This window comes from Ranitomeya variabilis, chromosome 1, assembly GCF_051348905.1.
Source record: "Ranitomeya variabilis isolate aRanVar5 chromosome 1, aRanVar5.hap1, whole genome shotgun sequence".
Classification (NCBI taxonomy): domain Eukaryota; kingdom Metazoa; phylum Chordata; class Amphibia; order Anura; family Dendrobatidae; genus Ranitomeya; species Ranitomeya variabilis.
This window is the reverse complement of record NC_135232.1, coordinates 314570304-314594877: the sequence shown is the minus strand read 5'-3', so window position 1 is coordinate 314594877 and position 24574 is coordinate 314570304. Positions and strand designations below refer to the sequence as shown.

The following is a 24574-nucleotide window of genomic DNA, read 5'->3' as shown; positions in this document are numbered from 1 at the left end:
TGATTGGTAACTATAAGGATATTAATCTATAAGTGGCTAGGCTCTCTATGGAACACTGGGCTTATGCTGTTCCCAGGACCCATACACTTTAATCTGATAAAAGGTATCTTTGGACGGTCTTTCCATACATTTTTTATTTGTTGGTTCTACTATGCAGCTTTATGGTCAGACCCAATTTATCTATCTACCCACACAGTGTATGGGGTTCATGCATGTAATACTTTATCTACCTTTTGCATAGATCTAATGGGCATGCGTATTGTGGTGCACGGCGGTATTATTACACATGGTTTGTGCTATCTGGCTGTCCATTTTACTCTCATATGGTCTGTGCAATTGTGTTGTCCATATTATAAGGATATGCTGTCTATATAGGGGCTGGTCACATTGATATAACTATCGTACATGTATATACCTTGAGAGTTCTGTGCGGGCTACTAGCCCTATTGTGGGCTTTCACATATGGCAAGTTTATGCCTTTTTAAATGTTTTTAAAAGTATATGTGGTTTGCTACTTGTATTGTTGTTTTTTGAATAAAGCTGTGTTTTTTGCAACATTTAATGTGGTGATCCCTGTGCTTATAGACCTGGTCTTTTTTCTTTTGTGTTTGTGCAGTATTGGTTTATTACAGGTCTGAGTGTGATCCCACAATCCGTGGTGCCCCCATATAGCTATTTGGATCATGTCAAAATTGAGCACAACAACAAAACACAAGGTAGTTATGCTGCATCGGCAAGGACTCTCCCAAGGCAAAGATTGCAAAACAGACTGCGATTTCAAAACATGTTTTTCAAGCTATTTTGAAGAATCAGCAAGAAGTGGGCAACGTTGAGAAATGTAGACGCAATGATGGACCAAGAAAACTTAAGGTACTGTCACACAGTGCAAGTTTGATCGCTACGACGGCACGATCCGTGACGTCGCAGGGTCGTATGATTATCGCTCCAGCGTCGTAGACTTCGGTCACACGTTGCAATCACGGCGCTGGAGCGATGCCGAAGTCCCCGGGTAACCAGGGTAAACATCGGGTTACTAAGCGCAGGGCCGGAAGGAAACAAGGAAGGAAACAAGGCCAATGACTCAAGTATGCATGAAAACATAAGAAATAGGATACCTAAAAGTGGCTGAAGTGTTCTGCACTAAAGAGCCAAGCTTTAAAGTATTTGTCTGTTAGAAAAAACAGTTTGTTTGCAAAGGGCTGGACAGTGGTTTAATAATGAGTGTCTGCAGGCAATAGTCAAGCATGGTGGAGGGCAGGGGCGGACTGGGCCAGGTGGCAGGAGTGCATATGCCCCCCGGGCCGGTGCCTGAGCAGCTGCACAGGGCCGCTGGAGGACCGGCAGCGATTTTAATACATAGCGCGCCGCATCCCTCCAGCCGGCCCTTTAAATCTAAGCCAGGTCCTGTGTGCGCGCGTTGCCAGCGCTGATAAGTGCCGCGGCGGCCCACGCTAGTGCGCGAGCACGGCCGCGGTCCTAGTTCCTGCGCGTGCTCGTCTGCTGCCCGTGTCAGCGCGGGCAAGCAGGAGACCACGCGCGCACATTTGAAAAGGCCGGCGCGCATAGGACGCCTCCACCTGACCTGACTGTGTCTGACGCTGGCCGGCCTGTACCAGCGTCAGAGAAGACTGCTCACCAATGCCTGGGATCCTCTTCACTGCCGACGCTGGAGAGGACCCAACACATCACAGCCCTTCATCCTCCCGACCTCCCCCCCCCCAATCTCAGGGACCTGGGTGAGTCCCAAGATGATTTTTTAATGTATATACAGCAGTTGCACCTATATAATGTGTATAGACTGCTATATATACGTTATATAGGTGATACTGCTGTATATAATCACTATACCACTAAAATGTATGTATAGCAGCCTATATCTTATATAGGTGACACTGCTACTGATGCATATATACCTTATATAGGTGACACTGCAGTGTGTGTGTATACATACTGTATATACAGTATACTGTACACACACATGTATGTATACACATATATGTACATGTATACACAGCAGTACCACCTATATAATGTATATACACATCAGTAGCAGTGTTACCTATATAAGATGTAGACTGCTATACATACATTATATAGGTAGTATAGTGATTATATACATCAGTATCACCTATATAATGTATATTTAGTAGTCTATACACATTATATAGGCAATACCGCTACTGATGTGTATATAGGTGATACTGCTGTGTATATATGTCGTTATATAGGCTATACTGGTGTGTGTGTGTGTGTATACACACACACACGTACATATATACACAACAGTATCACCTATATATAACATATATACACATCAGTAGCAGTATTGCCTATATAATGTATATAGACTGCTGTATACATGATATATAGGTGATACTATCATTATATACAGCAGTAGCAGTATCGCCTATATATCGTGTATCCAACATTTGCAGGATCACCTGTATAATGTATATACTACTGCATATACGTTGTATAGGTGATACTGCTGTGTATAGCAGCACTATCTATCTGTGTCTAATATATATATATATATATATATATATATATATATATATATATATATATATATATATATATAATTTTATTTTATCAGTTTCATCTATATAATGTGTGTACACCAGTCACAGTATCACATACAATATATAGGTGATACTACAACTATACACATCAGTCGCAGTGTCAACTATATATTGTATATACAGTAGCTTCAATGTGATATATATTCAGCAGTCGCGGTGTCTCCTATGTACATCAGCCTCTGTGTCTCCTACGTGATGTATGCATCATAACATAGTATAATTCTGTCCTAATTACCGTATATTGTAGAGATGTGTGTGTATATATTTTTTGAATATATATATATACAGTATATATATATATATATATATATATTACATAGAGAGAGAGAGAGTGTAGAGATGTTTGTATAGTATGGCGCTATGTATATATATATATACAATATATAGTTGACACTGCGACTGATGTGTATAGTTGTAGTATCACCTATATATTGTATGTGATACTGTGACTGGTGTACACACACTATATATACACTGCTGCCACATCTCTACACTATCTACTATATAATTGTCTAAGGGTCACTTCCGTCTGTCTGTCACGGATATTCATTGGTTGCGGCCTCTGTCTGTCATGGAATCCAAGTCGCTGATTGGTCTCGCCAGCTGCCTGTCATGGCTGCCGCGACCAATCAGCGACGGGCACAGTCCGATTAGTCCATCCCTACTCCCCTGCAGTCAATGCCCGGCGCCCGCTCCATATTCCCCGCAGTCACCGCACACAGGGTTAATGCCAGCGGTAACGGAGCGCGTTATGCCGCGGGTAACTCACTCCGCTACCGCCGCTATTAACCCTGTGTGACCAACTTTTTACTATTGATGCTGCCTATGCAGCGTCAATAGTAGAAAGATCTAATGTTAAAAATAATTTTTAAAAAATAAAAAATCATTATATACTCACCTTCTGCCGCCTTTCCCACTCCTCGCAACGCTCCGGTGACCGGTCCATGCAAGCGGCAGGTTCCGTTGGCAAGGATGGTCTGCGAGAAGGACCTGCCGTGATGTCACGGTCATGTGACCACGACGTCATCACGGGTCCTGAGTGCCTGCGCGAGAAAGACCTGCGATGATGTCACGGTCAAGTGACTGCGACGTCATCACACCCTGGGACCGGAAGCTGCCGCCTGCACGGCACACAGGCGACAGAACTACAAGGGACCCCTCGGAAGGTGAGTATATGTTTATTTTTTATTTTTTAACCTGTGACATACATGGCTGGGCAATATACTACGTAGCTGGGCAATATACTACATGGCTCTGTGGTGTATACTACGTCGCTGTGCAATATACTACGTGGCTCTGTGCTGAATACTACGTCACTGGGCAATATACTACGTCACTGGGCAATATACTACGTGGCTGGGCAATATGCTACGTGGCTGGGCAATATGCTACGTGGCTGGGCAATATGCTACGTGGCTGGGCAATATGCTACGTGGCTGGGCAATATGCTACGTGGCTGGGCAATATACTACGTGGCTCTGTGCTGTATACTACGTAACTGGGCAATATACTACGTGGCTGGGCAATATACTACGTGGCTCTGTGCTGTATACTACATCGCTGTGCAATATACTATGTGGCTCTGCTGTATACTACATCGCTGTGCAATATACTACGTGGCTCTGTGCTGTATACTACGTGGTTGGGCAATATACTACGTGGCTGGGCAATATACTACGTGGCTGGGCAATATACTACGTGGCTGGGCAATATACTACGCGGCTGGGCAATATACTACGCGGCTGGGCAATATACTACGCGGCTGGGCAATATACTACGCGGCTGGGCAATATACTACGCGGCTGGGCAATATACTACGTTGCTGGGCAATATACTACGTAGCTGGGCAATATACTACGTGACTGGCCAATATACTACGTGGCTGGGCAATATACTGCGTGGCTCTGTGCTGTATACTACATTGCTGTGCAATATACTACGTGGCTCTGTGCTGTATACTACATCGCTGTGCAATGTACTACGTGGCTCTGTGCTGTATACTACGTCACTGGGCAATATACTACGTCACTGGGCAATATACTACGTGGCTGGGCAATATACTATGTCACTGGGCAATATACTATGTCACTGGGCAATATACTACGTGGCTGGGCAATATACTACGTGGACATGCATATTCTAGAATACCCGATGCGTTAGAATCGGGTCACCATCTAATATAATATATACACCGCTCTATATTCCTTAACACGGTATATAATATGCCTCTGTGTATATAATAGATTGTAGTATACCGTATAAACTCATGTATAAGCCGAGTTTTTCAGCATATTTTTTTTTGTCCTGAAAACACCCCCCTCAGCTTATACACGAGTCATTGTCCCAGAAAAACGGAGGGGGAGCAGCGAGTCACAGAATATTCCAGTGCCGTGAATATTCATTTCTCTTATAGGGTTCACAGCCACAGCTGCTGGCTTCCAGCACACATCCTACTTACCTTCCCTGCGCTCCCTCGCTGCATCTTGTTCTGGCGCCAGCAGCTCTTCAGACCGAGCGATCATGTGTCTGCCTCTCATTAAGGTAATGAGTATTCACCCCTCTCCACTCCCATAGGCGTGGGTAAAGGCCGGAGACACACTGGTGCGAGATACGGCTGAGTCTCGCTGGTTAAAAGCAAGCTGTGGCACCTGCACTCCGGAGCAGAGCGTGCGGCTCCATGTATTGCTATGCAGCTGCACGCTCCGCTCCGGAGTGCAGGTGCCACAGCTTGCTTTTAACCAGCGAGATTCGGCCGTATCTCGCAGCAGTGTGTCTCCGGCCTAAATATTCATTATCTTAATGAGTGGGGGACACGTGATCACCCAGCCACAGCAGCTGCTGGCACCAAAACGAGATGCTGCGAGGGCATGCAGGGAAGGTAAGTAGGATGTGTTTTTTTTTTTTTTTATCGGAACCATGCATACATGAACAAGGACGGAGCCATGCATAAAAGGACGGGGATAAGGAGCCATGCATACAAGGACGAGGATAAGGAGCCATGCATACAAAAATGGGAATAAGAGGCCCATGCATACAAGGACGGGGATAAGGAGTCATGCATACAAGGATGGGGATAAGGAGCTAAGGAGCCCATGCAGACAAGGATGGGGATAAGGAGCCATGCATACAAAGACGGGGATGAGGAGCCATGCATACAAGGACGGGGATAAGGAGCCATGCATACAAGGACTGGGATAAGGAGCTCATGCAGACAAGGATGGGGATAAGGAGCCATGCATACAAAGACGGGGATGAGGAGCCATGCGGACGGGGACGGGGGAGCCATGCAGACAAGGATGGGGATGAGGAGCCATGCATACAAGGACTGGGATAAGGAGCAATGCATACAAGGACAGGGATGGGGGGACCATGCATACAAGGACAGGGATGAGGAGCTATGCATACAAGGACGGGGATAAGGAGCCATGCATACAGGGACAGGGGAGCCATGCATACAAGGACGGGGATGTGGGGACAATGCATACCTGGCTTATACTCGACTCAATAAGCTCTCCCAGTTTTTTTCTGGCAAAATTAGGTGCCTCGGCATATACTTGGGTCGACATATACTCAAGTATATACGGTATATTGTGGAGCTGTGTATACTTCTACTGTCCTGCATAAATGGTGTAATTCTCAGTATCTATTCTTATTATGTATGTGTGTGTATCTGTCTATCACTCTGATTAATTGTGAGAAAAGTAGCGTACTCCTTATTGGCCCATGTGGCAACGTTTCGGATCCGTAACTGCACATTTCTCTGATATGGAAGTGAAATGTTGCCACATGGACTAATATAGTGTATAAAAAAAATCGGTTCCATTTTCTTCCACAAAAGTGGTACGATTCTCTTCTCACTTGCTGTCCGTGTGCAGTCGTTTTTTTTTCCTCAGCAGATGTTGCAGTCTGATACACGGCGAGTCAGACCATTGAGAAGATGGAGAAATTAATTTCTCCGTCTCCTCCACACTTGTGCTGCGAGAGCATTGGAGCACGGACACTCGGATCATGCTCACAGCAGAGCAAGAGCCAAGTAGCATTGGCAGATCACTTCCAATGCCATATGCTAGTGTTATTCCACCCTAATGAGCACCTGTATTAAAGGGAACCTCAACCCCCCCCCCCCCAGCGTTTTTAACTAAAAAAGCCATCTTGTGCAGCTGTAATGCTGCATTCTGTGAAGGTGGCTCTTTTAGTTCTGGTCCCTTCCAACGCTGAAGTAATCGTTTTTAGAATTTGCCTGTCATACCTGTAGTTTGTCAGGGGGGCATGTCTTTTCCCCCCTGACACAAACGCCTCCCTCAGTACTCTGTGTGCCAGGCGCCACCTCCTCTTCCTTCATTAGCGTCTCCAGCGCCTGCGCTGTAAGGTTTTTTTCGGGCATGCGCAGCTTGCGCTGCCCTTCCAACTTACAACGCAGGCGCCGGGGGCACTAATGAAGGAGAGGAGGAGGCGCCTGGCTCCGGAGCAGATACTGCTGGGCGGCAGGAGGAGCGCTGGTCCCCTGTGAGGGAGATGGCACCTCTGCTGTGAGTCCTCTGCAGAGCGGTCACTGGGCGCTGTGCTCCTCAGTCCTCTGCCATCCTCTGGGCTCTCCTCGTCCTCAGGGTGTCTCCGGTGCCTGCCTGCGGTGTAAAGAGCACCATGTAAATGGACCTGTGTTCGATCATGCGCACTGCGGCGCCATTCACATGTGGCTCTTCAAATAACGCCTTTAAGAGAAGTGTTGAAGGGCAGGACAAAGTATAGCAAAATTCACTGATCAGGATGGGGAGTGTTATAGTATGTGGGCTGGTGGGGTTTGTGTGGCAGGGCTGTTTTTTTTTGTCCCAGTCCGGCCCTGTGCGTGAGATTATACATTGGGGCTGTGCGTGTCATTATACAGTGGGGCTGTGCGTGCGTGTGTGTCACTATACAGTGGGGCTGTGTGTGTGTCATTAATTATACAGTAGGGTTGTGCGTGTGTGTGTCATTATACAGTGAGGCTGTGCTTGTCATTATACAGTGGGGCTGTGCCTGTCATTATACAGTGGGGTTGTGTGTGTGACTGTCACTGTATACAGTAGGACTGTCTGTTTATATATATATATATATATATATATATATATATATATATATATACACATATATATATATATATACACTCACTGGCCACTTTATTAGGTACACCATGCTAGTAACGGGTTGGACCCCTTTTGCCTTCAGAACTGCCTCAATTCTTCGTGGCATAGATTCAACAAGGTGCTGGAAGCATTCCTCAGAGATTTTGGTCCATATTGACATGATGGCATCACACAGTTGCCGCAGATTTGTCGGCTGCACATCCCTGATGCGAATCTCCCGTTCCACCACATCCCAAAGATTTCATGTTGTTTACGCCAAATTCTGACCCTACCATCCGAATGTCGCAGCAGAAATCGAGACTCATCAGACCAAGCAACGTTTTTCCAATCTTCTACTGTCCAATTTCGATGAGCTTGTACAAATTGTAGCCTCAGTTTCCTGTTCTTAGCTGAAAGGAGTGGTACCCGGTGTGGTCTTCTGCTGCTGTAGCCCATCTGCCTCAAAGTTCGACGCACTGTGCGTTCAGAGATGCTCTTAGGCCTACCTTGGTTGTAACGGGTGGCGATTTGAGTCACTGTTGCCTTTCTATCAGCTCGAACCAGTCTGCCCATTCTCCTCTGACCTCTGGCATCAACAAGGCATTTCCGCCCACAGAACTGCCGCTCACTGGATTTTTTTTCTTTTTCGGACCATTCTCTGTAAACCCTAGAGATGGTTGTGCGTGAAAATCCCAGTAGATCAGCAGTTTCTGAAATACTCAGACCAGCCCTTCTGGCACCAACAACCATGCCACGTTCAAAGGCACTCAAATCACCTTTCTTCCCCATACTGATGCTCGGTTTGAACTGCAGGAGATTGTCTTGACCATGTCTACATGCCTAAATGCACTGAGTTGCCGCCATGTGATTGGCTGATTAGAAATTAAGTGTTAACAAGAAGTTGGACAGGTGTACCTAATAAAGTGGCCAGTGAGTGTATATATACATAATATATATTCATTCGCATGCTTGCAGTCACAAGACCACCTGCTCCCGGCACCAGAGAATCCTCACAGTGTGCACGATATGGGGATTCACACACAGTGACTTTAGACATGTAGCTTAAGATCCGACAACCCCTTTAAGGATGGGCCGCGACTCATGGGCCACTGCTGTGTGGTTGCCCCCCAGGCTAAAATTTGCCAGCCAGCCCCTGGTGGAGGGTACTTACAAGTTTGGTGATGCATTTCAGCAAATTGAGTAAGGGATTTGATCACGATTAATGGTGTACTGAGAAAAGCCCTAATCTCAACATCAATGAGCCTGTCTGGGATTCCTTGAAAAGACAAGGATTTGCACAAACGTTCATCCACAGAGGACATGTGGTTAATTCTCCAAGATGTCTGGAACTACCTCCTTGCCGAGTTCCTTCACAGACCGTGCAAGTGTTACTAGAACAATTAATGCTGTTTTCAAGGTAATGATCACACTAAATATGGATTAGATTTAGACTTCATTTTCATTCACTTTGCATTTTGTAATTGACAAAAAAACTATTAAAACACTTCTATTTTTTAAAGCATTCTTATTTTGCAGCAATTTTTCCACACTTTCCTAAAATTGTTGCACAGTAATATATGAAATATGTCACAAAAGGACAGAAATACAGTAAGGGATTGGATGAAATAACCAACCAAATAAATGAATTGCAGATTATATACCATAGTCCCAAAATCACCAGCGTGGGAATGTATTCTGTGATCGTCACTATGATGGAATTTAGGAGTTGGAAGGGAGGATAATTAGCAGACTTTTATAAGGAACTGTTCGTTCCCTTGGCATGGCTGTTTCAGTAAACACTAGGATCCAAGAATTATCGTTTCTCCTTGCAGAGATTGAAATGCTAAGCATGTCGAGATGAGGAGACTTAAAGCCGCAATGCTCCTCTGGGAAATATGCAAATTGTATTTTCAGAGAGGAAGAGGACTAGAACTCTAGTGCCACCTATTGGAAGTAGCAATCCTAACAGTCAATGTCGACCCTTTAACGAGCCTTGTCACATGACTTAGGATAAAAGCCAAACCAGAATCTCAATTTGCAGACACTGTTTCAGGTTACTGCCCCTCATCAGCGGAGATCTGGTTTGGCTGAGTGAGAGGCGTGTGACCGGGATCCAAGAAGTATAATTTCTCCTTGCGGAGAGTGACATGTTAAGCATGACGAGATGAGGAGACAAAGCTTAACATGTCACTCTCCACAAGGAGAAACGATCGACACTGACTATTAGGATTGCTACTTCCAATAGGTGGCACTAGAGTTCTATTCTGCTTCCTCTCCGAAGAGACAATTTTCAGTAAACACTAGACATTTCATCAATTTAAAAAAAACAAAAATAAAAAATTTCTCTAATATTGCTCCTGGAAATATTAAAGCAGCGACAACTCAATGATTGTGCTGACAACTGCACAATCAGATTGTCAGCACAGATTGGACAGTGCAAAAATGGTCATACACCCATATGACCCAATTTATCAATTTATTCATGCAATGCCATGAGGAAAAACAGTGAAATGGCACCCTGGATTGCTCTGCGAAAAAAATGGTCTGAATCTGCAAATATTTATGAACACAGAACAGAGAGCATTGCTCAGTACTGTATCTATAGCACAAGACACGGGTGCTTGACAACATTGTTAGCACCCTCGCGCAGGCTGGAGGGTGTGGAAGACCACCATCGCTTTCTTTTTTAGCATTCCAGCTTTACCATGTGATGTACATGGTCTTTAATATGAAGTAATTTTTGCTTTGCCATCCAACGTACAATACTGGTTTCATTCTGATGCCACCCTCAGTTGGCGCTGCAATAAGCAATGTATTCATATACTAAAATACATGTTATGAACGAAAAGTCAGTAGCTCTGTCCAACAAGGATGCTCATCATGTAGCCATACCGCCATACTACCACTTCCCAGGTCATCATGATCCCTATGGATACAGCAGGTACACTGTTGAATGAGAGTGCCATCTCTGAAAGCTGATCTTCAGATCCACCAAAAAATCAGAAGTGGCTATCCTCCCTCATGTGACCAAACTGGCACGGCCATATATTTTGTTCTTTCCTAGGACATGATAATGAAGTTAAGAACAGCAGATGATAACAGTAGTCAGCAGCAGAAAATCTAGGCTGACTATAGGTCACATCAGATCTGAATTAAAGAGACATTGTAGCCGCTGGAGGGTCCTACACCCTCAGTCAAGGACTGCATTTAATCCAGGATGAAGACTGACCCTAAAGAACTGTGTGCCTCTCTTGTGGACAGGAGTGGAGTAAAAGGACTCTGTTCCTGTCCTGCAGACTGATGGGAGGAGAACGGACTGAGCCCTCGATGAAAAGGGCTGCCCTTAAAATGTTAAGGACTGTGTTGTGTTGGCTTGAGGGCACTTGTTCAGAGAGGTACAAATAACCCAAAGGACTGGTGCCGGGATGAGAGAAAGATAAAAAGGGACTTGGAAAGTCATAGTTCTAGAGTCCTGATCAAGTAGGAACGGGTCTGTGTTGCTCTCAGAAAAAGAAAAATGGCTTTCAATGGGTCTAATAGACATTGCGTGCAGGAGAGTATGTTCGGGTCTCTAGGTATCGGATGGCAGAGGACAGCCATCGTTAAAGAAGGGAAAAATGTAGAGAGATGAACATACTGCCCATTTTCCACCTTGAAGAACAAGCATATTATTGTATTGTGCAATGTGAACTGGGATATAGTCTAACAGTGTTCGTGTTGTGTTCTGCTTGACAGTAGGGAGTTAGGCTAGGTTCAGATTGCGTTAGGGCAATCCGTTTAGCGCTAAGCGCTAGCGGATTGCGCTAACGCAATGTCTTTTTAGGGGTCGCATTAAACGTCCCCGCTAGCGCAGATCCCCGATCTGCCAGAGCGGGGAACGGACCTCGGGCGCGCCGCGGACGCTGCAAGCAGCGTCCGAGGCGCGCTACAAAAGAACGGCACATCGCTAGCGCGTGCCGAAAATGGCACGCGCTAGCAAGGCGCTTTAACATTGCTGGCAATGGGAGCGCTAACGGACGCGTTGCACGGCGTTAATTTCGCCGTGCAACGCTGTCCGTTAGCGCTCATACAAAAACGAAATTAGAACCTAGCCTTAGAGATGAAGTTTTGGATTAGCCCAAAGTGGAAGAGGCTAAGGTGAAGGGATAGACAGTTTACTGTCAGGAAGTTAGAAAGCTCTGCTTTTACTACACGCTGGGCTCTATGGTTTGACTAGTGGGCAGAGACACACGACGTAGGTGTTCTTGACGTGGGTGGAGACCGAGGCAATGGATAGCGTGATCCTGAGCAGAGAGCGAAGTGACCGAAAGATAGAGTGATCAGACAGAAATGGGTCCTGGGAGAGGACACCTAGCAGTACGGCTCCGAGTTTATAACTCAGAGAGGTAATGGACCAAGATGGAACAGAGTTTGGGAGTTGAAGATAGTGCCGAAGGCAGGCATTCCAAGGCATCATTAGCAGAGACGCTAAGTACCGGGCATATTGGCAACCTAGTTCTCTTGAGGGAAAAGAAGAAGAGGAACCACAGGTTGAGAATGGGACTCCTGCTTACAGGACAGTTGTACTGAGTTGGGTTGTGGTGAAGGAAAGTGGTGGAGATAGAGAATAAACAAGTACTAATGACAAAGGAACTGAGACTGAAAAATGCTCCGAATTGTGAAGGAAATGTTCATAAAGTTGTATAGCCGCTACCTAATATACGTAATTCCCACAAAGTTATCGATAAGTAAATAGTTTATTTTTGACTGCTGGTCTCCCTCATTGAAGTCTTCAACATCTGGTCCTGGTAAACCAAAGTCATTGGTAACATGCAGCCTGCAAGGGAGTAGCACCCCCACAGCAAAATGTCCACACACCCAGCCAGGACCCTTTCATGACTATGAAAATAGTACATTCACACTGAAGACATCAAGACTATGAATTAACACATGTGGAATTATATACTTAACAAAAATGTGTTAAACAATTGAAATTATGTCTTATATTCTAGGTTCTTCAAAGTAGCCACCTTTTGCTTTGATGACTGCTTTGCACACTCTTGGCATTTTTAAGTATATAATTCCACATGTGTTAATTCATAGTTTGGATGCCTTCAGTGTGAATTTACAATTTTCATAGTCATGAAAATACAGAAAAATCTTTAAATGAGAAGGTGTGTCCATACTTTTGGTCTGTATTGTACATCGCCCATGACTACCACCACGTGCCATGTTACACAGACATAAGCCGAAGTGTAGTCACTGTGCTATATGGCCTGGACAGCAAATATCCGAAAAATAAATGATCAGCCGAAGGGTCATTCCATGGTAGCTTACGTTACAAAGATGATGGTAACTTACCTTACAATAAGTTTAATCCAATGGATGGTAACATATTGTAACGTAAGTTACCATCAGCTTAGTAACGAAAGTTACTATACTGTGCGGTAACATAAGTTATCTATATTTCTTGTAATAAAAACTGTTGCTTTTAACTTGAGAGGTTAAAATACATTTTTTAAAGTTGCTGGGACTATGGTGTTTTAATACAATAAAAATAGTGATTCTTCCCTGTTTACCAGAACAGAAAATTTGGCTGACTCAAGAAGGATAATTGCCTTTCCTTCTTTGTAACGTAAGTTACCAATAACACTGTATTTTGTATTTAATTTTATTGTTGAAAAATCAAACTGTGCGTACAATATACATTCACTCCTTTTTGTGCCTGCCTTCAAAGAACAGTCTGTAGCCAGTTTTTGGCTTGTGAAGGTAACGGAAGTTAACATGGAATGACCCAGAAGTGGCACCAGCCTAGTATAAACACTGCCACTCTACAATAGGCCGCTGTGTATCATGATCATGGGCAGTGTAATACAGACCATTGACATCTTTCCCATAGGTCATGGAAAAAGTTATACCAGGCAGGCGCCCCCTCTACTAGAGGTCACTGTCTACCCTGATTATGGGCAGTGTTATACCAAGCAGGTGCCCCCTCTCCTACAGGTCACTGTGTACCCCAATAAAGGGCAGCGTTATACCAGGCAGGTGCCCCCTCTCCTACAGGTCACTGTGTACCCCAATAAAGGGCAGCGTTATACCAGGCAGGTGCCCCCTCTCCTACAGGTCACTGTGTACCCCAATAAAGGGCAGCGTTATACCAGGAAGGTACCCCCTCTCCTACAGGTCACTGTGTACCCCGATAATGGGCAGCGTTATACCAGGCAGGTGCCCCCTCTCCTATAGATCACTATGTACCCTGATAATGGGCAGCGTTATACCAGGCTGGTGCCCCCTCTCCTATAGATCACTATGTACCCTGATAATGGGCAGCGTTATACTAGGCTGGTGCCCCCTCTCCTATAGATCACTATGTACCCTGATAATGGGCAGCGTTATACCAGGCAGGTGCCCCCTCTCCTATAGATCACTGTGTACCCTGATCATGGGCAGCGTTATACCAGGCAGGTGCCCCCTCTCCTATAGATCACTATGTACCCTGATAATGGGCAGCGTTATACCAGGCTGGTGCCCCCTCTCCTATAGATCACTATGTACCCTGATAATGGGCAGCGTTATACCAGGCAGATGCCCCCTCTCCTATAGATCACTATGTACCCTGATCATGGGCAGCGTTATACCAGGCAGATGCCCCCTCTCCTATAGATCACTATGTACCCTGATAATGGGCAGCGTTATACCAGGCAGATGCCCCCTCTCCTATAGATCACTATGTACCCTGATAATGGGCAGCGTTATACCAGGCTGGTGCCCCCTCACCTATAGATCACTATGTACCCTGATAATGGGCAGCGTTATACCAGGCAGGTGCCCCCTCTCCTACAGGTCACTGTGTACCCCAATAAAGGGCAGCGTTATACCAGGCAGGTGCCCCCTCTCCTACAGGTCACTGTGTACCCCAATAAAGGGCAGCGTTATACCAGGAAGGTACCCCCTCTCCTACAGGTCACTGTGTACCCCGATAATGGGCAGCGTTATACCAGGCAGGTGCCCCCTCTCCTATAGATCACTATGTACCCTGATAATGGGCAGCGTTATACCAGGCTGGTGCCCCCTCTCCTATAGATCACTATGTACCCTGATAATGGGCAGCGTTATACTAGGCTGGTGCCCCCTCTCCTATAGATCACTATGTACCCTGATAATGGGCAGCGTTATACCAGGCAGGTGCCCCCTCTCCTATAGATCACTGTGTACCCTGATCATGGGCAGCGTTATACCAGGCAGGTGCCCCCTCTCCTATAGATCACTATGTACCCTGATAATGGGCAGCGTTATACCAGGCTGGTGCCCCCTCTCCTATAGATCACTATGTACCCTGATAATGGGCAGCGTTATACCAGGCAGATGCCCCCTCTCCTATAGATCACTATGTACCCTGATCATGGGCAGCGTTATACCAGGCAGATGCCCCCTCTCCTATAGATCACTATGTACCCTGATAATGGGCAGCGTTATACCAGGCAGATGCCCCCTCTCCTATAGATCACTATGTACCCCGATAATGGGCAGCGTTATACCAGGCAGGTGCCCCCTCTCCTATAGATCACTATGTACCCCGATAATGGGCAGCGTTATACCAGGCAGGTGCCCCCTCTCCTATAGATCACTGTGTACCCCGATAATGGGCAGCGTTATACCGGGCAGGTGCCCCCTCTCCTACAGGTCACTGTGTACCCCGATAATGGGCAGCGTTATACCAGGCGGGTGCCCCCTCTCTTACAGGTCACTGTGTACCCCGATAATGGGCAGCGTTATACCAGGCAGGTGCCCCCTCTCCTATAGATCACTATGTACCCTGATAATGGGCAGCGTTATACCAGGCAGGTGCCCCCTCTCCTATAGATCACTATGTACCCTGATAATGGGCAGCGTTATACCAGGCAGGTGCCCCCTCTCCTATAGATCACTATGTATTCTGATAATGGGCAGCGTTATACCCGGCAGGTGCCCCCTCTCCTATAGATCACTGTGTACCCCGATAATGGGCAGCGTTATACCAGGCAGGTGCCCCCTCTCCTACAGGTCACTGTGTACCCCAATAATGGGCAGCGTTATACCAGGCAGGTGCCTCCTCTCCTATAGATCACTATGTACCCTGACAATGGGCAGCGTTATACCAGGCAGATGCCCCCTCTCCTATAGATCACTATGTACCCCGATAATGGGCAGCGTTATACCAGGCAGGTGCCCCCTCTCCTATAGATCACTATGTACCCCGATAATGGGCAGCGTTATACCAGGCAGGTGCCCCTTCTCCTATAGATCACTATGTACCCCGATAATGGGCAGCGTTATACCAGGCAGGTGCCCCCTCTCCTACAGGTCACTGTGTACCCCGATAATGGGCAGCGTTATACCAGGCAGGTGCCCCCTCTCCTATAGATCACTATGTACCCTGATAATGGGCAGCGTTATACCAGGCTGGTGCCCCCTCTCCTATAGATCACTATGTACCCCGATAATGGGCAGCGTTATACCAGGCAGGTGCCCCCTCTCCTATAGATCACTATGTACCCTGACAATGGGCAGCGTTATACCAGGCAGATGCCCCTTCTCCTATAGATCACTATGTACCCCGATAATGGGCAGCGTTATACCAGGCAGGTGCCCCCTCTCCTACAGGTCACTGTGTACCCCGATAATGGGCAGCGTTATACCAGGCAGGTGCCCCCTCTCCTATAGATCACTATGTATTCTGATAATGGGCAGCGTTATACCAGGCAGGTGCCCCCTCTCCTATAGATCACTGTGTACCCCGATAATGGGCAGCGTTATACCAGGCAGGTGCCCCCTCTCCTACAGGTCACTGTGTACCCCGATAATGGGCAGCGTTATACCAGGCAGGTGCCCCCTCTCCTACAGGTCACTGTGTACCCCGATAATGGGCAGCGTTATACCAGGCAGGTGCCCCCTCTCCTACAGGTCACTGTGTACCCTGATAATGGGCAGCGTTATACCAGGCAGGTGCCCCCTCACCTATAGATCACTATGTACCCTGATAATGGGCAGCGTTATTCCAGGCAGGTGCCCCCTCTCCTATAGATCACTATGTACCCTGATAATGGGCAGCGTTATACCAGGCAAGTGCCCCCTCTCCTATAGATCACTATGTACCCTGATAATGGGCAGCGTTATACCAGGCAGGTGCCCCCTCTCCTACAGGTCACTGTGTACCCTGATAATGGGCAGCGTTATACCAGGCAGGTGCCCCCTCTCCTATACGTCACTGTGTACCCTGATCATGGGCAGCGTTATACCAGGCAGGTGCCCCCTCTCCTATAGATCACTATGTATTCTGATAATGGGCAGCGTTATACCAGGCAGGTGCCCCCTCTCCTATAGATCACTATGTACCCTGATAATGGGCAGCGTTATACCCGGCAGGTGCCCCCTCTCCTATAGATCACTGTGTACCCCGATAATGGGCAGCGTTATACCAGGCAGGTGCCCCCTCTCCTACAGGTCACTGTGTACCCCGATAATGGGCAGCGTTATACCAGGCAGGTGCCCCCTCTCCTACAGGTCACTGTGTACCCCGATAATGGGCAGCGTTATACCAGGCAGGTGCCCCCTCTCCTATAGATCACTATGTACCCTGATAATGGGCAGCGTTATACCCGGCAGGTGCCCCCTCTCCTATAGATCACTGTGTACCCCGATAATGGGCAGCGTTATACCAGGCAGGTGCCCCCTCTCCTACAGGTCACTGTGTACCCCGATAATGGGCAGCGTTATACCAGGCAGGTGCCCCCTCTCCTATAGATCACTATGTATTCTGATAATGGGCAGCGTTATACCAGGCAGGTGCCCCCTCTCCTACAGGTCACTGTGTACCCCGATAATGGGCAGCGTTATACCAGGCAGGTGCCCCCTCTCCTATAGATCACTATGTATTCTGATAATGGGCAGCGCTATACCAGGCAGGTGCCCCCTCACCTATAGATCACTATGTACCCTGATAATGGGCAGCGTTATACCAGGCAGGTGCCCCCTCTCTTACAGGTCACTGTGTACCCTGATAATGGGCAGCGTTATACCAGGCAGGTGCCCCCTCACCTATAGATCACTATGTACCATGATAATGGGCAGCGTTCTACCAGGCAGGTGCCCCCTCTCCTATAGGTCACTGTGTACCCTGATAATGGGCAGCGTTATACCAGGCAGGTGCCCCCTCTCCTATAGATCACTATGTACCCTGATAATGGGCAGCGTTATACCAGGCAGGTGCCCCCTCTCCTACAGGTCACTGTGTACCCTGATAATGGGCAGCGTTATACCAGGCAGGTGCCCCCTCACCTATAGATCACTATGTACCCTGATAATGGGCAGCGTTATTCCAGGCAGGTGCCCCCTCTCCTATAGATCACTATGTACCCTGATAATGGGCAGCGTTATACCAGGCTGGTGCCCCCTCTCCTATACGTCACTGTGTACCCTGATCATGGGCAGCGTTATACCAGGCAGGTGCCCCCTCTCCTATAGATCACTATGTATTCTGATAATGGGCAGCGTTATACCAGGCAGGTGCCCCCTCTCCTATAGATCACTGTGTACCCCGATAATGGGCAGCGTTATACCAGGCAGGTGCCCCCTCTCCTATAGATCACTATGTACCCTGATAATGGGCAGCGTTATACCCGGCAGGTGCCCCCTCTCCTATAGATCACTGTGTACCCCGATAATGGGCAGCGTTATACCAGGCAGGTGCCCCCTCTCCTACAGGTCACTGTGTACCCCGATAATGGGCAGCGTTATACCAGGCAGGTGCCCCCTCTCCTATAGATCACTATGTATTCTGATAATGGGCAGCGTTATACCAGGCTGGTGCCCCCTCTCCTATAGATCACTGTGTACCCCGATAATGGGCAGCGGTATACCAGGCAGGTGCCCCCTCTCCTACAGGTCACTGTGTACCCTGATAATGGGCAGCGTTATACCAGGCAGGTGCCCCCTCACCTATAGATCACTATGTACCCTGATAATGGGCAGCGTTGTACCAGGCAGGTGCCCCCTCTCCTATAGATCACTATGTACCCTGATAATGGGCAGCGTTATACCAGGCAGGTGCCCCCTCTCCTACAGGTCACTGTGTACCCTGTTAATGGGCAGCGTTATACCAGGCAGGTGCCCCCTCTCCTATAGATCACTATGTATTCTGATAATGGGCAGCGTTATACCAGGCAGGTGCCCCCTCTCCTATAGATCACTGTGTACCCCGATAATGGGCAGCGTTATACCAGGCAGGTGCCCCCTCTCCTACAGGTCACTGTGTACCCCGATAATGGGCAGCGTTATACCAGGCAGGTGCCCCCTCTCCTATAGATCACTATGTACCCTGATAATGGGCAGCGTTATACCCGGCAGGTGCCCCCTCTCCTATAGATCACTGTGTACCCCGATAATGGGCAGCGTTATACCAGGCAGGTGCCCCCTCTCCTACAGGTCACTGTGTACCCCGATAATGGGCAGCGTTATACCAGGCAGGTGCCCCCTCTCCTATAGATCACTATGTATTCTGATAATGGGCAGCGTTATACCAGGCAGGTGCCCCCTCTCCTATAGATCACTGTGTACCCCGATAATGGGCAGCGTTATACCAGGCAGGTGCCCCCTCTCCTACAGGTCACTGTGTACCCCGATAATGGGCAGCGTTATACCAGGCAGGTGCCCCCTCTCCTATAGATCACTATGTATTCTGATAATGGGCAGCGTTATACCAGGCAGGTGCCCCCTCTCCTATAGATCACTGTGTATCCTGATAATGGGCAGCGTTATACCAGGCAGGTGCCCCCTCACCTATAGATCACTATGTACCCTGATAATGGGCAGCGTTATACCCGGCAGGTGCCCCCTCTCCTATAGATCACGGTGTACCCCGATAATGGGCAGCGTTATACCAGGCAGGTGCCCCCTCTCCTACAGGTCACTGTGTATCCTGATAATGGGCAGCGTTATACCAGGCAGGTGCCCCCTCACCTATAGATCACTATGTACCCTGATAATGGGCAGCGTTATACCAGGCAGGTGCCCCCTCTCTTACAGGTCACTGTGTACCCTGATAATGGGCAGCGTTATACCAGGCAGGTGCCTCCTCACCTATAGATCACTATGTACCCTGATAATGGGCAGCGTTCTACCAGGCACGTGCCCCCTCTCCTATAGGTCACTGTGTACCCCGATAATGGGCAGCGTTATACCAGGCAGGTGCCCCCTCTCCTACAGGTCACTGTGTACCCCGATAATGGGCAGCGTTATACCAGGCAGGTGCCCCCTCTCCTACAGGTCACTGTGTACCCTGATAATGGGCAGCGTTATACCAGGCAGGTGCCCCCTCACCTATAGATCACTATGTACCCTGATAATGGGCAGCGTTCTACCAGGCAGGTGCCCCCTCACCTATAGATCACTATGTACCCTGATAATGGGCAGCGTTATACCAGGCAGGTGCCCCCTCTCCTACAGGTCACTGTGTACCCCGATAATGGGCAGCGTTATACCAGGCAGGTGCCCCCTCTCCTACAGGTCACTGTGTACCCTGATAATGGGCAGCGTTATACCAGGCAGGTGTCCCCTCACGTATAGATCACTATGTACCCTGATAATGGGCAGCGTTATACCAGGCAGGTGCCCCCTCACCTATAGATCACTATGTACCCTGATAATGGGCAGCGTTATACCAGGCAGGTGCCCCCTCTCCTACAGGTCACTGTGTACCCTGATAATGGGCAGCGTTATACCAGGCAGGTGCCCCCTCTTCTATACGTCACTGTGTACCCTGATCATGGGCAGCGTTATACCAGGCAGGTGCCCCCTCTCCTATAGATCACTATGTATTCTGATAATGGGCAGCGTTATACCAGGCAGGTGCCCCCTCTCCTATAGATCACTGTGTACCCTGATAATGGGCAGCGTTATACCAGGCAGGTGCCCCCTCTCCTATAGATCACTATGTATTCTGATAATGGGCAGCGCTATACCAGGCAGGTGCCCCCTCTCCTATAGATCACTGTGTACCCTGATAATGGGCAGCGTTATACCCGGCAGGTGCCCCCTCTCCTATAGATCACTGTGTACCCCGATAATGGGCAGCGTTATACCAGGCAGGTGCCCCCTCTCCTACAGGTCACTGTGTACCCCGATAATGGGCAGCGTTATACCAGGCAGGTGCCCCCTCTCCTACAGGTCACTGTGTACCCTGATAATGGGCAGCGTTATACCAGGCAGGTGCCCCCTCTCCTATAGATCACTATGTACCCTGATAATGGGCAGCGTTATACCAGGCAGGTTCCCCCTCTCCTACAGGTCACTGTGTACCCCGATAATGGGCAGCGTTATACCAGGCAGGTGCCCCCTCTCCTATAGATCACTATGTACCCTGATAATGGGCAGCGTTATACCAGGCAGGTGCCCCCCTCTCCTATAGATCACTATGTACCCTGATAATGGGCAGCGTTATACCAGGCTGGTGCCCCCTCTCCTATACGTCACTGTGTACCCTGATCATGGGCAGCGATATACCAGGCAGGTGCCCCCCTCTCCTATAGATCACTATGTACCCTGATAATGGGCAGCGTTATACCAGGCAGGTGCCCCCTCTCCTATAGATCACTATGTACCCTGATAATGGGCAGCGTTATACCAGGCAGGTGCCCCCCTCTCCTATAGATCACTATGTACCCTGATAATGGGCAGCGTTATACCAGGCAGGTGCCCCCTCTCCTATACGTCACTGTGTACCCTGATCATGGGCAGCAATATACCAGGCAGGTGCCCCCCTCTCCTATAGATCACTATGTACCCTGATAATGGGCAGCGTTATACCAGGCAGGTGCCCCCTCTCCTATAGATCACTATGTACCCTGATAATGGGCAGCGTTATACCAGGCAGGTGCCCCCTCTCCTATACGTCACTGTATACCCTGATCATGGGCAGCGATATACCAGGCAGGTGCCCCCCTCTCCTATAGATCACTATGTACCCTGATAATGGGCAGCGTTATACCAGGCAGGTGCCCCCTCTCCTATAGATCACTATGTACTCTGATAATGGGCAGCGATATACCAGGCAGGTGCCCCCTCTCCTACAGGTCACTGTGTACCCTGATAATGGGCAGCGTTATACCAGGCAGGTGCCCCCTCTCCTATAGATCACTATGTACTCTGATAATGGGCAGCGATATACCAGGCAGGTGCCCCCTCTCCTACAGGTCACTGTGTACCCCGATAATGGGCAGCGTTATACCAGGCAGGTGCCCCCTCTCCTATAGATCACTGTGTACCCCGATAATGGGCAGCGTTATACCAGGCAGGTGCCCCCTCACCTATAGGTCACTGTGTACCCTGATAATGGGCAGCGTTATACCAGGCAGGTGCCCCCTCTCCTATAGATCACTATGTACCCTGATCATGGGCAGCGTTATACCAGGCAGGTGCCCCCTCTCCTATAGATCACTGTGTACCCTGATAATGGGCAGCGTTACACCAGGCAGGTGCCCCCTCTCCTATAGATCACTATGTACCCCGATAATGGGCAGCGTTATACCAGGCAGGTGCCCCCTCACCTATAGATCACTGTGTACCCCGATAATGGGCAGCGTTATACCAGGCAGATGCCCCCTCTCCTATAGATCACTATGTACCCTGATAATGGGCAGCGTTATACCAGGCAGGTGCCCCCTCTCCTATAGATCACTATGTACCCTGATAATGGGCAGCGTTATACCAGGCAGGTGCCCCCTCTCCTATAGATCACTATGTACCCTGATAACGGGCAGCGTTATACCAGGCAGGTGCCCCCTCTCCTATAGATCACTATGTACCCCGATAATGGGCAGCGTTATACCAGGCAGGTGCCCCCTCTCCTATAGATCACTATGTACCCCGATAATGGGCAGCGTTATACCAGGCAGGTGCCCCCTCACCTATAGGTCACTGTGTACCCTGATAATGGGCAGCGTTATACCAGGCAGGTGCCCCCTCTCCTATAGATCACTATGTACCCTGATCATGGGCAGCGTTATACCCGGCAGGTGCCCCCTCACTTATAGGTCACTGTGTACCCCGATAATGGGCAGCGTTATACCAGGCAGGTGCCCCCTCTCCTATAGATCACTGTGTACCCCGATAATGGGCAGCGTTATACCAGGCAGGTGCCCCCTCACCTATAGGTCACTGTGTACCCCGATAATGGGCAGCGTTATACCAGGCAGGTGCCCCCTCTCCTATAGATCACTGTGTACCCCGATAATGGGCAGCGTTATACCAGGCAGGTGCCCCCTCACCTATAGGTCACTGTGTACCCTGATAATGGGCAGCGTTATACCAGGCAGGTGCCCCCTCTCCTATAGATCACTATGTACCCCGATAATGGGCAGCGTTATACCAGGCAGGTGCCCCCTCACCTATAGGTCACTGTGTACCCTGATAATGGGCAGCGTTATACCAGGCAGGTGCCCCCTCTCCTATAGATCACTATGTACCCTGATCATGGGCAGCGTTATACCAGGCAGGTGCCCCCTCTCCTATAGATCACTGTGTACCCTGATAATGGGCAGCGTTACACCAGGCAGGTGCCCCCTCTCCTATAGATCAGTATGTACCCTGATCATGGGCAGCGTTATACCCGGCAGGTGCCCCCTCACCTATAGGTCACGGTGTACCCTGATAATGGGCAGCGTTATACCAGGCAGGTGCCCCCTCTCCTATAGATCACTATGTACCCTGATCATGGGCAGCGTTATACCAGGCAGGTGCCCCCTCTCCTATAGATCACTGTGTACCCTGATAATGGGCAGCGTTACACCAGGCAGGTGCCCCCTCTCCTATAGATCAGTATGTACCCTGATCATGGGCAGCGTTATACCCGGCAGGTGCCCCCTCACCTATAGGTCACTGTGTACCCTGATAATGGGCAGCGTTATACCAGGCAGGTGCCCCCTCACCTATAGATCACTGTGTACCCCGATAATGGGCAGCGTTATACCAGGCAGATGCCCCCTCTCCTATAGATCACTATGTACCCTGATAATGGGCAGCGTTATACCAGGCAGGTGCCCCCTCTCCTATAGATCACTATGTACCCCGATAATGGGCAGCGTTATACCAGGCAGGTGCCCCCTCTCCTATAGATCACTATGTACCCCGGTAATGGGCAGCGTTATACCAGGCAGGTGCCCCCTCTCCTATAGATCACTATGTACCCCGATAATGGGCAGCGTTATACCAGGCAGGTGCCCCCTCACCTATAGATCACTATGTACCCCGATAATGGGCAGCGTTATACCAGGCAGGTGCCCCCTCTCCTATAGATCACTATGTACCCTGATAATGGGCAGCGTTATACCCGGCAGGTGCCCCCTCTCCTATAGATCACTATGTACCCTGATAATGGGCAGCGCTATACCAGGCAGGTGCCCCCTCTCCTATAGATCACTATGTACCCTGATAATGGGCAGCGTTATACCAGGCAGGTGCCCCCTCTCCTATAGATCACTATGTACCCTGATCATGGGCAGCGTTATACCAGGCAGGTGCCCCCTCCCCTACAGGTCACTGTGGGCAGCTTTCACATTGTACGTTATGTAGTCACTCACTACCAGATATTGAATTGTGTTTTCAGCCAGAGGAGACAACACTCCAGCCCCGTATTGCGCATACTCACTGCGGGCCCTCCCCGTCACCCCGCGATTCGCCGCTTCTAAGCTTCCCGCTGTTCTGCAGCACCATCCCGATACCGCACCGTATTTCCCGCGTTAAGCAACTCCCGCCAGCTGTAGGCTAAAGCTCCGCCTACTTCAGGGAAGGCTCTTAACTGTTCACAGCCAATCAGAGGAGAGCACTGTTTGCCTCCATGCAATGTCTGTCGCGTAGCTCTCTAGCAATCAGAACTCA

At 48.8% G+C, this 24574-nt stretch overlaps 1 protein-coding gene across 1 annotated transcript in view; it reads right to left on the bottom strand.

Annotated features, from left to right (window-relative positions):
* The window catches only part of POLE (DNA polymerase epsilon, catalytic subunit), a 127384-nt gene extending 102888 nt beyond the window's left edge, over positions 1-24496 (bottom strand). The window contains exon 1 of the mRNA XM_077297213.1: positions 24345-24496. Within this exon, the coding sequence (XP_077153328.1) occupies positions 24345-24409 (65 nt within the window). The 5' untranslated portion in view covers positions 24410-24496. The remainder of the gene's footprint in view (positions 1-24344) is intronic.
* Positions 24497-24574: the final 78 nt, after the last annotated feature.